This window comes from Phlebotomus papatasi, chromosome 3, assembly GCF_024763615.1.
Source record: "Phlebotomus papatasi isolate M1 chromosome 3, Ppap_2.1, whole genome shotgun sequence".
NCBI lineage: Eukaryota > Metazoa > Arthropoda > Insecta > Diptera > Psychodidae > Phlebotomus > Phlebotomus papatasi.
Genome location: NC_077224.1, coordinates 85,873,107 through 85,889,239, shown reverse-complemented (window position 1 = coordinate 85,889,239; position 16,133 = coordinate 85,873,107). Strand labels below are relative to the sequence as shown.

The 16,133-nt window shown below is 37.6% G+C and overlaps 1 protein-coding gene across 1 annotated transcript; it reads right to left on the bottom strand.

The window, feature by feature from the left end:
* Positions 1 to 82: 82 nt before the first annotated feature.
* Positions 83 to 11,927, bottom strand: LOC129806163 (sodium-coupled monocarboxylate transporter 2-like). Its single transcript, XM_055854548.1, has 2 exons — positions 10,448 to 11,927; positions 83 to 824 (listed from the first exon to the last, which is right to left on the bottom strand). Exons 1-2 carry the CDS (start codon positions 11,828 to 11,830, stop codon positions 417 to 419), a joined length of 1,791 nt encoding a protein of 596 aa, XP_055710523.1. The 5' UTR covers positions 11,831 to 11,927; the 3' UTR covers positions 83 to 416.
* Between the last annotated feature and the right edge of the window lie 4,206 nt (positions 11,928 to 16,133).

Below are 16,133 nucleotides of genomic sequence, written 5' to 3'. Positions count from 1 at the left end.
TAGGCAAATTCATCTACAAATACATTGGGAGACATGGGATGGGATGTGTCATGTTGATGATGTTATATTAAAATTCTATTCGCACTTTCGTCATCATTTTATTTTAAAACATGTTCTATAGCTCAACAACAGTCCACTATGCTGTTCATCTACATCATTAATTGTACTAAAAATGTCTTAGGATTTTTTTTTTCCAGGAAAGAAGGTGCTTTAGCAATGATTGCGAGATGTATGGTAGAAATACTGATAAAATGATATCACGCTTCTGAAATTCGCGCACTTCTCAGCTAAAAAGCAAATAGTGCGACAAAACGTCTGATATTCTTTTTTTTCTGCGGCCTCTGTTATCACCCTCATTGAGATGGGCTTTTGTGTCGCGATTTTTTTTTGAGCCAAATTGAACAATATGGGATTAATTAGATTTTTCCATTTGCCTCGAGATCTTTTAGTGCTTGGCCAATTTTTGCGTACTGTGCTTCCTCTGCCTTCCTCTTCTGTCTCTCCCGGAATTCCCGGCTTCGCGCAAATTGGCACAAAAGTCGCTCATCCATGAGATCACACCCACCCGAAAGTATGCTAATAGTGTAGCCCACAACAATGATTATGACAAAGCCAAGTAGTGGATAGTACATGGGGCTTATCAGGAATATTCCAGGAAGATCATCTTCTACCACAATTGGTGTCTCAGTAGCGGGAATTGTTGAATTTAACCCAGCACATCCGTCTACTCTCAATGGAAGTGGGGCAGGTCTCTGGGCAAATTGAGCCCCAATCATAATTGTTGATACAATAGAAATGGACAAAAGAGTTCCTGCAATAACTCCCTGAAACACAAGTGATTCCCCGTAAGTTTCCTTAATTGATGGTAAGCAAAGAGAATGCCGTAACCTCTGGAAAATCCCTTATCAGTAGTATTGGACTTATTGATTAAACTCCGCCCAAAAATATTTTAGGACACATATAGGACACGCCCCTTTATTTTTATGGCTAATCGTAGTTAAATTGATTGAAAGAACGAAATTGAAACTACAAGAAATACCACTACCACGACTTACATTCTAAACGAAACCCGGTGAATTTCTTCCACAAAAAAATAAGCCACGCCCCCAAGGAGGCAAACTTATAGCGAAAAATACCGAAACTATTGTAACTATCTTATAATATTTTTCCTAGCGCTTCTAACAAACTTCAACTTAAAATTAACAGAGTTAAATAAAAATAAACAAAAAACACAATTCGAATTTACAATAATTAAAAATATATAACATACTCCTAATTTTGAGAGAAATCTTAAAGCGTTGATCTTTAAATCGATTTTTAAAGCCTGATTCGTATTCTCGGATAAAGATCTTTATGGCGCTGGCACACCTTTTCAATTGAGTGAAATTCAATCGGTTGAAATTTTGCATCTTACTCTTTCAAACTGAAATAAGATATGTTTGTCTCTTTCTGTCAAATGAAATTTGAAATTTCTATTTCATTTTCAATTTCATTTTGAAATTTCATGTGACAGAAAGAGACAGCTGTATCTGATTTCAGTTTGAAAGAGTGAGAGGTAAAATTTCAATCGAATGAATTTCACTCAATTGAAAAGGTGTGTCAGCGCCGTTAGTTTTAAAAACGCAAATATACTAGTAAGGAAGACCTTTTTAAACTTAAATTGAATTTGAAAATTTTAACTTGAATATCAAATATTTAACTGAAATCCCTAAGATTCTTATATCTTAGAATTCGAGAGGGAGGGTAGTAATAATAAAATAAAATAAATAAATCGAAAAATAAAAGTATTTACTGCTTTGTAGTAGGGGAAAGTGGTCTGCCTTTGAATGTTTAAATTTTTCTCTTATTTCTCAAAGAAAAATTCTATTATGTGAACTATAGTTAATACAATTAACTATTTTTAATTAAGTTCGAATATCAAAATGAAATTTTAGCTTTTGGATTGGAAATAAAAGAAAAACTTAAGCATTCAAAGGCTGCCGCATTCAAAGGCAGGTCACTTTCCCTTATCGACTAATAGAGGCCAAACGGTTAGGCTTGGAGTCACCGAAGAACCCTTTCTGACCGGTGCATGATTAGCATTACTAGGGGAATGTACACTCCCTTCGAACGTTCATGGATTCGAATAATGTGAATTTTCTTTTATTTTTCTTAAGAAACTACGCATATCACGTAATTATCAATAATTCATGATAAGCTAACTAATATTTAACAGAAATATGTAAAGTCTCTTAGGAAAAATAAAAGAAAATTTACATTATTCGAAGGCATGAACGTTCGAAGGGAGAGTACTTTCCCCTACATCGTTTTTTTCACTTGTCTTCCTATACGTAGTGGTCCTAAACAGTTCTAGAAAACATATTTCTAGACCGATTGTGATGAGTTTAGTCTTATTATAACTATTTTTGAATTATCATTGACGAATTTAAACTGATCCCGAACCAATAATTAATTTTTATAACTATCACCGATTTGAATTAACTCGAAAGGATATCAATGTTACTCATTACACTTTTTCGATGTAAAATTTCATCTCGACTGAAGTACAGTGGGTGTCAATAGTTTGTTGCCTTATGCATGTTTGAGAAATCACGTGAAAAAAATGATAGAAAAAATTGAATTTTTCAAATTTTTCTTTTTACAGATGAGTTCCCTGTAATCCGTAGATATTATTTATATTTTTTCAAAAAAAAAAATTAAGTTTATTTCACATGAAAAATAATTGTTTTCCAAAAGTTGGTCATTTTTGAAAAATCAAAAGTTTGTTGCCTCATTTAAAAAACTAATTCAAAATGGTCAAAAAAGCAACCAACTTAATTTAAACCGGTTACATTTTGAGTTTATATCATTTGAGAGGCAAATAGTGGATTTGTACATTTTTAAAGTTTGTCAATGGTAAATATATGCATATAAAAATTATGACAAATAATAAGAAATAATCTGTTTTTTGATAATTTATAATTTAGGTTTAAAATTGCAAATTACAAAAAGTTGAAAGGTTGGAAATCGTCAAGAGATACTGCTAGAACGAATCGACGTCGCTTAATTGCCAAATTTTATGGAGGTTATATTATTTTAAATTAGTTTTTTTTTTTTAATGAGGCAACAAATTTTTGATTTCTCAAAAATGACCAACTTTTGAAAAACAATTATTTTTGATATGAAATAATTATTTTTGAAAAATATAAATAATATCTACGGATTACAGGGAACTCATCTTCAAAAAGCAAAATTTGAAAAAGTAATTTTTTCTATCACTTTTTTTCACTTGTTTTCTCAAACATGTATTAGGCAACAAACTATTGACACTCACTGTATATGCTTAAGTGTTTTCAATTTAATAATAATATACTTCAGTCAAGATGATTTCTGTTTAACAAAATTCATATGGAACATCAAATACAAGAATGTCTCTGAAACTTCGTGAAGATATGTGCAATGATTCAGATGCGAGTATCCCGCAACATGGGAATCTCGAGTTTTCCGATTTTAAAAAGAGTTATTTCAACTCTAAAAAAGGATTATTTTAACCCTTAAAAAGAATTATTTTAACCTCTTTTTCCATTTAAATTTCAGAACAAAAAGAGTACGATTTACTCTTAACCCTCTAACGGTGTTTTTTTAATATGCGAAAAGAGTTCTAAAACAATGTTTTCTAGGATAATTATGGTCCAATAAAGTCGAAAAAACCATCCATTCTTCATTATCTCATTTAGTTTAGGCGCTAGGTGAGAAAATATAAAAAATTTTTGAAACTCTTTTTGCTTCTAAAATTCACATTTTTAGTGTTTTCAAATGTTTTAAATAAAATATACAAAGTAGAATGACATATCTTTCAGTAAAAAATAAATTTATTTTAGTCAGTCGAAACAGGTGTACCACCGACTTTCTTACGATTTCTTATTATTAAAAGTTATTTAAGATCTTAGGAATATTTTATTTTTTATTTTTATTTATTTATTAAAGAAACCATACAATAGACTTCTAAGTCCCTCACGTACAGTTACAAACAAGAACAAAAAGAGAAAAAAAAAAAACAAAAGAGAAAGAAAAGTTACAACAAGAATAGAAGAGATAAAAAAAAATCTTAGACTTCCCGACCCAAGTAAAAAGACCGCAGAGAGAGTTCAGACGTTCTGGAAGCAGGTGGAATCGAGTTATAAATGTAAATCCCGTGCACAAAAAGAGTTCGTTGAAAACTGGCACTTCGCGATCTTGGCACCATGAAACACCGACACCTGGCAGATGCCCCCCAACTTAGCAGACAGAAGAGGTAGGACGGAGTCGAGGTCAGAGAAAGGCGTAGGATAAAGAGCATAGCTCTAAATTCAAGATACTGAGGCAGGTCACACCCCACAACAGACCGAGATACAGGGGAGACATGGTCACCCCGCTTCAGATTGTAAATAAATCGTAGGCAGTCATTGTAGGAGACTTTAAGCTTACGAATAGACTCAGCATCAGATTGAAAAAATAACTCACAGCCATAAGTGAAATGCGGCATAATGAGAGACCGGACAAGCAAAAGCCGAGTGTCGGTAGGAATAAGATCCCTATGCCGCCGCAGGGAGTACAAAGAAAAGCCAACTCTATGGCATACTTGAGACACGTGATCCGACCAAGTCAGATCCCCATTTATGATCACACCCAGGTCCCTGACCGATTGGCTATATGGAATGGGAGTGCCTCCAATACTCAATACTGGCAGCGGAATCCCAATGTCTCTCTTCGAAATAACAATGGCCTGGGATTTGCCAGGGTTAAGTGCCAAGCCATTCTCTGCAGACCAAGCCCAAATTCTATCAAGCTCAGAATTCAGACGAAGAAAAACAGAATGAGGAGTAGAAAATTTGCCGTAGTCATATATTTGTAAATCATCTGCATAAAGGTGGTAATGAGAAGAAACAAGAACTTCAGGCAAGTCATTAATAAAGATTGAGAATAGTAAAGGTCCTAGAATCGAACCTTGACCAATACCTCGAGCAAGAGTCTTAATAGAGGAGGTTTGCCCATTGAACTTAACTCTCTGCTTACGCTCATGAAAGTATGAACATACCAAAGAGATGGCAGATGAGCAAAATCCGTAATGGTTTGACAACTTCCATAACAATCGACCATGAGGTAAGCTGTCGAATGCTTTGCTGAAGTCCAAAAGAACTAGGACTGCAAACTGTGAGTTGTCCAAGGCCTGAGAAATATCATGGACAACCCGAAGAAGGGCGCTCACAGTGCCATGTCCCCTACGGAACCCGGACTGAAACTCACAGAAAAGACTCCGAGAATTAAAGTATTCCGTGATCTGAGCAGACAGGAGGGATTCAAAGACCTTAGAGAGCACAGGTAATAAAGATATCGGACGAAAGTCCGAGCCAGTAAGAGGATTAGCAACTTTTCCTATTGGGATTACCAGAGCAGTTTTCCAGTTTTCGGGATAAATTGACGTGGTAATAATCTGATTGAAAAGATCAGTGATAAGCTCCTGAATTAAGGGAAGGAGTTGTTTAAGAAAAGATGCCGGAACGCCATCTATTCCAGGGGCATTAGAACCAAGTCTAGAGAATGCAGCCGTGACCTCTGTCACAGTTAGGTGACGGAAGAAGAACCCATTGCAGAAAAGCGCAGGAAGGAATGTACCCGTGTCATCTTGGGACACACTGCTAATGGACGCGAAATGAAGATTAAGCTCTTCAGGCGAAAACAGGTGACCAGGATTAGAAGTGACCGTGGGGCTCACACCCAATTGCCTAATGTTCCTCCACAGGGTTCTCGGTGGCAGATTAGGGTCCAAGTGTTTGAAAAAGTATTGTTTTTTCTCCCTCCTGATGAGATACTTAGCTTGCCTCCGAAGTCTCAAAAAATTAGCGCGAGACATCTCGCAGCCTGTTCTACGCCATCTAGAATAGGCCCGATCTCTGCATTTTAACATGTTAAGAATTTTCAGGTTGAACCAAGGATTGACTGGATTGCGAAGCACAACCCTTCGAGTGGGAACCACCTCCCTGATCAGACAATCAAGGAAATGGGATAGCACCTCAGACCTTACAGAGGGACAGGAATGAAGATCAAGATCCCTCCAAGGTACTGCACAGGCTCCACGAAAAAGACTTTCAGGAGTCACAGCACGAAAATTTGGTAAAGAAACAATAGTAACTGGAGGTTTTGGTATTTTATAATTATAAGCCCCTAGAATGAGATCATGATCAGAGATCCCCGGAATGGGATGAGTAAGTGCGCGTAAAATCCGTGGAAAGTCATTTGTGGGCACCAGCATATGATCAAGAAAAGAAGCACCTCTGGTTGCTCCAAAATCGACGAAAGAAAAATTATGCCGAAAGAGTAGATCTCTGTAATTTCTTGCGATGGAAACATCGGAGCAGAGATCAATATTGAAATCTCCTAGGATCAGTGGATTATCAAAGCTCAGTGCAAGATTTAAAATCGACTCCACCTCACAGACGCTCTGCACAGGAGGAGGATTATAAACTGAAAATACCGACAATGCAATTTGCCCCATGAGTACCTTAACACCCAGAAACTCCAGGCGGCCAATCGGAAAAGAGCTAAGACAAACAGAAAGATCCAACGCCCGAGACTTAAGGTCGGACCTGACATATATTCCAACGCCCCCACCACGGCCAACTCCACGGTCACTCCTATAAAAGGAATAACCCGCAACACTAGCCGCAGCCGCAGCATCAGAGGAACGCAGCCAGGTCTCAGAGACGCACAGAACCGCAACCACTTTAGTGCGAAGCAACCAACGAACCTCATCAATATGACATTTAAGACTACGAGCATTAATGTGCGCAACAATGACCGAGTATCCAGAGTCAGCAATAATCGAGTTCAGACTGACATCAATAACCGCCCGACCGACTCCACTGGTCTCACCACTCAAGTACGAGAAGTCCGGGTTACAGTTCTGTGATGATATGCAAATAGAGGTATTTTGACAATTACCGGGAAAAATTGACAGATTGATATCTGAGGGAACATTAGAAGAATTGTAATAGATAGCAGGGCTCGTCACAGCCGATGAATCACACGAAGAAGCAAAGGAGTCACTCGATGGGGCGTCATCCGCAACCACATCAATGGGCAGCTCACTGAGTATAGGACGCACAGAGATTGCACGAGATGAAGAGAAGTCATATGAATAACAGGAGGCCAGCGGTGCAGGATCCTCAGTTCCTCGACGCATTTGGGGCCCGAAAAAACCATTCCTTCACTCCAGCTCCAGGAGGCCAAATATCAGGGCTCAGCAGGTTCTTGAGAGTCTCCCGCGGAATGGCAACCTTGAATGAGCTGTAGGTTACAGTAGTAATCCTTTGAGGAGGCTTCAGTTTAATCACCGTGGAACTGTAGCCAAGCGATAACAAATAATTACGTATACGCTCTGGCGTAACATCCAGTGCTAATCTTGTCACAAATACTTGAGCAAGGGCTGGATCGGACCTCCCATCAGCAATGGCCCCTCTGATGGGGACAGCAGAAAATGGACATGAGGCGGAAGAGCCGACAATGAGAGGCCTTTTTTTATTTTCAGATCTATGAACACGTCGACCCTCCTCACGATCCCCACGAACAATATGATCAGGACCACCCTCACTCCTCGCAACGTCACGCACATTAGGCACAGTCCCGAGTCCATCAGCAGCAGAAGTCACACTCCGATCCGCAACCGCTGAGGGTCCAGGAACAGGAGCTGAACCAGAAACCTCAGCAATAGTCTCGAGGTTAGGAGGCGATACGAACGGAACCGGTGCCAGCACAAGATCCGAACCCGAAGAGCCGAGACCGAGTCCCGAAGGACCGGACACAATAGTCGTCGAGACTCTAGTCCCAGTAGCCGAAGCCACCATAACAGAGCCACCAGAGCCAGGAAGCGTCCCCCCCACGGACGACACAGCAGACACACCAGGCATTGGACGACCAAGACGTGGCGAGCCAAGGCCTCCACTCAAAATATCTCTATAAAGGATCCCAGATGCAGCACTTACTCGCTTTGATACTACTGGAGAAGAGGCGCTGTAAGGTCCAGAGAGATCACCCAGGCCATATGTCATGAGAGATCCACCCGCCAGGGGTTTAGATTGGCCAAAATCAGATGGTCGGCCGGGAGTTACTCCCCAGAAAGTCATCGCATCCAGGCGATACTCCAGGGCTTTTACATCAGATCGCAATGTCTGGCATTGAGCAAGCTCCGTTCTAAGACTCGCATTTTCCTCCCAGAGAGCCTGGATCTTGCCCTCCAACTTGTCCAGCCTAGCAAAAACTGCTCCCCATGATAGCTCCTCGGTCTCGCCATCAGCCGCAGTTCTACCGAATAAGTCATTCCGATCATCACGATCGCCCCGGGGACCGGACACAATAGACGCATTTGTACTTTTACTGCGATTTGACAGCCCGCAGGCATCACACAGCCATGTTACGCTCCCAATCAATATATCATTGATTAATGCCTCATCAACCGGGGTCTCACAACAAGATATATGGTACCATGAATTGCAAGGTCCATTACAAGGTAAACCCGGATTGCGTCGATGATTGATCACAATGGTGCATGAACCACAACGATGCACAGTCATTTTATTTTAGTCACAAAAATGTCAAACAGGCTTCCGTTTTTCACGGTGTAAGAACAAGGTGTCCCAAACACAACACCCAAGACACACCGCAGAGGTCACAATCCCAACAGACAGATGGCGCTGCGCCAAGAATAATTGATTATGGAGGCACCAAAAATGTAAATATAGTTGGAAGCCACCAACGGAGCACCCGCTCTAATGCACTCACTGTGGGCGAAAAAGCTTATCAATGAGTATGCAACAGAGCAAAGGGGCACCAGCACAGATCACTGAAGATAGGTCACAGGACACGTAGTCTCAGCAATATCCAATGCAGCGATCAACACAATAGGCCACAGTGCAGCTGACAGCCACACGGAACGTCCGCCAAGAAATTTCAGTTCACTTTATCAGGCTAAGAAACCACAGAATTGTAGGCCCACAGAGAGTGAGAGTTTCCGTGGTCCCCAGAAGCCGCAAAGACTCTCAAATAATACCTCGAAAAAGGAAAAACTCTGTATAAGTAAATGAAAATTGGAGAGAGAAAAAACTTGAATCTTGAGCACTTGCCTGAATTTCGGCGATATCTATATATTGATGAATAGATATTGCTTTCGATTTGGTCAAATTTGTATTCACTGGAAAGGTCTCAGAATTCCACAGGAACTTGAGCCTATTCTAATTGTTTGTAAAGTAATGAACTAATCAACCCCAAAAAAATCCCAAGCTAGTCAAGAACGAGCAACTCGGCAAACTGTAATGCTTTAGCATTATTTTACGTAGGGGAGACTGGGGCAAAAAGTCACAAATCGAAAAATTCAAAATTCAATATCTTCCAATGTAAAAAAGATAAATAGTAGCTCGAATTTTTTTCTATAGATAGCCTCTATAGACCTTCTCCAATGTCGTAAGTTTCTTAGAATTCGAACAAGGAATTTAGAAAATAAAAAAATATTGAAATTTTTAGTCCTATTTTCGAAATATTTTCCTTGCAGAAGATAACAATTATTACGTACTTATTTTCCAAAATTGATGCACTACTGGTGAATATTTTCTAAATAATTTGGATTTTTTGAATACGAATTCGGTATCTATTTTAGAATTTCACAAAAGTTCTTTTCTCCAGAAATCCTTTTATTAAAAATGACCACTTGGGGTAAAAAGTAACAAAAGGTATGGGGCAGAAATTGTCTCGCCACTTGTTGTTTGCATTGGTCAAACGATTTGCAGTCTTTTGTGTTTTTTTTTTCTGAAATAGCTTGAAAAGCGCTTTTCTCGTTCAGATAGAGAAAACGGTGTTTTACAAAGGTGTAGATGAATAAATTTTCTATGAAAATATGTCCTCTAGGTATTTTTTTCAAATTTACGGAAGCCCGTAATGAAGAGAATCAAAATATGATAATATCCAATGTCTGGTACTATTTGCCCCAGTATTTTTGAGAATAGTCACAAAATTACCTTTTAGAAATTGGCTCGATAGACGTATTTTCTTACAAAATAGAGGAATATTACTTTCACAAAGTTGTAGAGCGGTAACTTTCCTATAAAACTGCGCTAATTAGAAATTTCTGAAACGCTCGAGTAACTTGTAAAAAAATAAAATATCCGTTTTGTGACTTTTTGCCCAAGTCTTCCCTAATGTTAAAATGATTGTTCTGAATGCCCTAAATGGAAAAGAGGACCAACATTTATATTAAATACTTTAGCGGTTATGGAGCTTAAAAACTTGATATTTTCCTTTGATAGAGAGCAGAGAAATAAATTGAGAACGTTTTGAAAAATCCAATACTAACTTCTTGCGAAATAAGGAATTTCGAAAAGTTCTGGCATTCCCTAAAAGAATTGGGTTTTATCAAAGAGAGAACTGCAGAAAGTATCACCTTAGTATTAGCTTTCCTTAGCAACATTCCCATGGAAAAGATGCCCAGCAAAGCGCCTGAAGTTACGCCATTGAGAGCCAAAGTAAGGTAGAAAACCGTTCCCATTCGTTCCACGACAAAGACGCACGCCAGCTGAATTGCGCCTAAAATCACCACGATGATCTTCATTGTGGAACTGGCTTGTTTCTCTGAGGCCTTTGGGAATCTGTGTCGCAGAAAATCTTCATAAATTGTCCCAGCCAGTGTATTGAGTGAGCTGGACATTGAGGAGAGAGCAGCTGAAAAGATGCCAGCTATGAAGAGTCCAGGAAGTCCAGGAATGGATTTTCCAACATCCATGATAAAGTACGGAAGAATTTGATCTAATTTCGAAACAACGCCCATGGAATAGGGATCACAGGTCTCGTATTTGGCATAGATGATCAATCCCACAAAGATGCAGCAAGTTTTGATGAAGATCATGCCACCTGTGAAGATCCACACGGATTTTGTGGCTCTCTTCATGTCAGGTACTGATAGGAATCTCTGGATACTGCTCTGAGTGACTCCCAGAAGAGAAACCCAAGCCACAGTCATTCCCATGGTGACTGTCCAGAAGGAAATGCCGAGCCTTGGATTTGGATCCATATTGAAGAATATGAGTCTTCCGCCTCGTTCAGCAGATTCCCACACCCCAGAAAATCCTCCTGTCAATCCCACTCCCAGAAACATCACCACAAGAGTAGCACCGACCATCAGGATGAACTGTAGGGCATCTGTGTAGACCACAGCTTTTAAACCTCCGACAGTTGTGTAGAAGATGCAAATTGAGCAGATAATGGGAGTTACCAGATGAAGATTGATCCCTGTAACCTGATTGAAGGCCAGAGCTGGGACATAGATAACAGCCGGGACAAATAGCATGACATTGAGAGCAAACATAAAACTAGCCACAAGCCGAACTTTCCGATCGAATCTCCTCTCCAGATAAGAGAAACAGGAAGTCATCTGGAGCTCATGAAAAACAGGCAGGAAGATATAGATGATGGAGAGTTGAGTAGCTAAAGCACAGACAATAAACATCGAATACTGACTCCCGTAGGCATAGATTTGTGTAGGAACTCCCAATATTGTCGATCCGGAAATGTGACTAGCAATCAGGGAACAAGAAACTGGAAAAATACTCATTTTCTTCCCACCCAGAAGATACTCTTCCGTATTGTCCTGCTTCTTCTTGTTGAGAAAACCAAAGTAGATCCCAATGAGTGCAGAAAGTCCCAGCATAGCAATAAACAGCCCATAATCCCAAATTCCAAACCTCAAGGTACTCTCCTCACCAAAAACCACTCCATGCCTCTCAGTCACACTCTCCAGGAAACTCATCTCCGTGGAATATTCCCCCATTTTTTCCACCAATTTTCTGGAAATACTTCTGACCACACAAAACTCTCCTCACTCACAGACTCCACGCGACTAAATTGCCTCCAGGCATCCAGTGAATGGAATCCAATGAGCAAGAGAGTACAACACCAAAAAAATCTCCACTAGGATTACACGAAATATAATCCAAACCTCGAGATTGTTTGTCTAAAAAAGGCAATATTTATGACAACCTCCCGGAATACTTTTTCCCCAAGCTCTCTCCACCAAATGATAAAACAAATGAAGAGAGTTTCTTTTGCCAAAAAAAAAGTTTTTCATCATCCGAGGATCGCGTTTGTGTGATCTTGATATCACAATGTGAATTATAAATAATAATTCTCACCTACGTCTTTGCTCTTTTTTTTCTTCTTCAATTCACAGTTTCCTTCTCTCAAGATCACAAAAATTGCCTTATCATTTGTGTAATTTTTCAATTAACTACGCTTTAAGTGCATTCTGCTGAGTAAATTATTCAATAAATCACTCGAAGCATTCTACGTAGATATTGCTGCAGAATAAGGTTTACATTTATTCCTGATGAAATTTTCATGGTGATTCATTTATTTCTTAGATTTATGGGAGGTCTACTGAAAACCCAAAGTCGCTATCTCAAACAGTTTGGCCTCTAGAACTAACCCAAGTAATTTCATGCATGCATTATTTCGGAAAATACAGATTTCTAGGGTACCGTCGTTGCGGGTGACTTTGCACTCTGCAGTTCGTGAGAATTTCATTAATTCTAGCACTTAATTGATAGTCTTCGCCGATCCGGTCTACCATGTCAAAATAATATAGGGATATGTTACGTACTAAGTAAGGTAAAATGATCCTCAAAAGGATTCTTGTAGTTTTAGTAATAGTCAATGAAATGCTAATAGGGGAAACTGGGGCACCACCAAACACGGGGTAGCACCAAACACTGCGATTTTTTAATCAGATATTCGACTTCAGAGGACAAGACTTACAGAAATTTATAGGCATTATAGGGATGATTGTCCACTTAAGAAATGGTCGAGATAGTTCAAGTAGTTTAAAAATAAAAATTAGTGTTTGGTGCTACCCCGTGTTTGGTGGTGCCCCAGTTTCCCCTATATGTATTTTGTCAAAAAACGGCTCCGTGAAAAAGTTATCTGAAGGTGCAATTCCAAAATCGATTTCAGAGTAGTAAATTGCCCAAATCCAATCTAAATTTATCTGGCTAGAATAATCCACTTCGATTTTGTTCATTATTTTTAGTAAATTCCTTTTTTTCACTATAGTCTTCCTAAGAACGCATGATTTATGTTATAAAATTGCATATAATGGTCTTTCTAAAGCTTTATTATAGAAGTATTTGGCTAAAATTATCCAATTTTGTGGAAACTTAAGATAAAATGACCGAGATCTACAAGATGGTATGGTCGCCATCTTGATTTGACGTTTCTGTCCGCTATTTTGAATAACTGTCAAAACAAAAATCTCATCCGATTGAACTGAAATTTTAGTATGTTGTAGCTGATGTCAAGGCCTTTTCAGAACATATATAAAATCCGACCTAGGTCAAGTGATTGCCAGGATATAGGAGCTCCAAGTTCAAAATTTTGACATTTTCATGAATACATAACTACAGGGAGCTTCTTTTATCGAAACCATTACAAAAGAGGCAGCGCTATCGTTAGAAGATGAGATCTAACGAACAACCAAATAGAATATTAATGTTTTTGTTTATAACAGCACATTATTTGAGGATCTAAAAAGCTGTTTATGCAAAGATGAACAACTAAAAAAAAATAAATAAATAAATGCATTTTTCGTTTTTCTTTTTTAAATTATGTAAGAGTAAATAAATTTATAAAATAAAAGCCTCAACCAATTTTAATCGTTACTGAAGCATTTCGTTTAGGTTTTAAAATTCAGGATTAGAAAATAAATATTACGCAAATATGAATATTTCAAAATTTTAAACTTTGAACCTCTGAACACAAGTAGATTTTTATTCTCCAATAGTGTCTTGGATAAAAAGTAAATGGAACTCTATTTGCACAAAAAGTCGTTGATGTTGAAAGAATTCAAATTCAATTTCGAATTTTCATACTAAATTTTCGAACAAGGTGGAGAAAAAGAACAACTCTCTTAAAACTGGGCAAAATATTAATTAAAAATTTTAATTTTTCATTAACAATGTTTTAATTCAGATTTTGTGACTATGTTAGAAGTAAAAAATATAAGGCCAAAAATATATTTACCAAAAGTCGAACAGCACTGAAAGTTGGACAAACTGAAAGACAAACTATGAAATGGGACTTCGTCACACAAATGCATATGAAGTTGAGCTGTTACTTAGGTTACTTAAATGTTCGCCTTTCCACATTTAACTTTACTAAACGTACAGGAAGTTCGTGAGAAGTATTTTACTCATCTTTTCAGCCCAATTTGTGGATTATTTGTAAGCACGCAGTGAAAATCGAAGGAATTATATTCATTTCCAGATGAAATGAAAATATTCATTCTCGTTTCGTCCGCATGGTGGTCGAAATTTTTCTTGTTCGAATTTCGAAGTATCGCGAGTGTTAAAATGCATCTCCTTTTGTTTTATTTTTTTTTTTTTGGAAGAAAAATCAAAGGAATAAGGCTCACTTTATTATAATTCCGCTCATAAATCACTGGGTATTTCGTATAACAGCGTCTTTTAGTGTGATATTTCATATATTTTTCCTGCTTTTTGCTAAAATTTAGTTTGAAAATTCGAAACAGCGTTTGAATCCTTCGAACATCAACGACTTTTTGTGCAAATAATGTTTCATTTATCTTTTATCCAAGACACTATTAGAAAATCAAGTCACAGATGTGAATGGGAAGATTGACTCTGCTTAGTAATAATTTGTCGAAGAGACAAAGCCAAGAGAAACCCATTCAAAAATCAAGCGAAAGTTTAAAATGCAAGTCCACATCTTTGCCGCTTTAGCGCTGGCTGTTTTTCCATTTCGAATTTTCGGTATTCTTTACACTTCAACGATAACAACAATGCGTGAACGTTTGCTGGAAAAATAGAAATTTTTGTGTAGTTTTGTGAAACTTTAGGATAGCAGAACATCCGAACTTCAATTTTGTTAATACAGTAGACTTTCGATGATTCGAATCTTTTAACTTTTAACCCTCAAACCACCTCCAGGCGGTCTTCACAAAAAATCACATTTACAGCGACAATAAAGGTTTTATTTATTTAAAAGTGCTATAGTGTCCTCGGTAATAGTCTTATAAACATTTTTCGAAAGTTTGAACTCATTTTGACTCTTCGTTTTGTTGCTATTCCCAGTTTTGTGTGACAGGTCAGAGAAAAAGCAACAAAAAATATTAGTGCAAAAAAATTCATTTCCAATTTCCATAAAAATACCGATTTAAAGTTATCTGACTAAAATAAATTTATTTTCTACTAAAAGATATGTCATTCTACTTTGTATATTTTATTTAAAAAATTTGAAAAAACTGAAAATGTGAATTTTAGAGGCAAAAAGAGTTTCAAAAAATTTTTATATTTTCTCACCTAGCGCCTAAACTAATGGCCTCTACACATTGGGAGCAATTTTTGTCAAAAATTGCTTTTTTGAAGGAAATTCCCTGCAACGTTGTAGGGGGAAACGTCAAATTTCTGTCAAAAACGTAATTTTTGATGAAAATTGCTCCCAATGTGTAGACGCCTTAAAAGAGATAATGAAGAATGGATGGTATTTTCGACTTTATTGGATCATAATTATCCTAGAAAACATTGTTTTAGAACTTTTTTTTCCATATTAAAGAAAATATTATTAGAGGGTAATGAAAAATGCATTTACTTTTAATTAAATTATTATTTAAAGAATTTTTAAATATACTCTTAATTTATGATAAATTTTGCCGTTATTCATCTTGTCGGTCTTTCCAAGCTGCTTTCGTCCGTTTCGTCCGCGTAAATTCGTAAATTCTACTTTTAAATACCATTTAAATTTAAACATTTTCGTGTCTGCCTTTTTAAATTTAAATCTACTCGCCAGTATGACCTTGAAGTATTCCTTTTAAAAATTTTCTTCTAGGTTAAAAGTTGAAAAGGCTCTAGAGAGAGCGTATTTCTCAACGGATTCAGATAAATTTAGATTCTTTAAAAAGGTCTTGAACTCGTTATTATCCGACAGTATCAAAGTCACGAGTTCAAGCGTTCAGCAAAGCTGTGATGCTTTACTTAAGATTAAACTTAAACCTCTTAATTTTTTGTTTTCTCTAAAGCATTTTTTCTTAAATAATTCCGATATAATAGCACCATTATATCAAT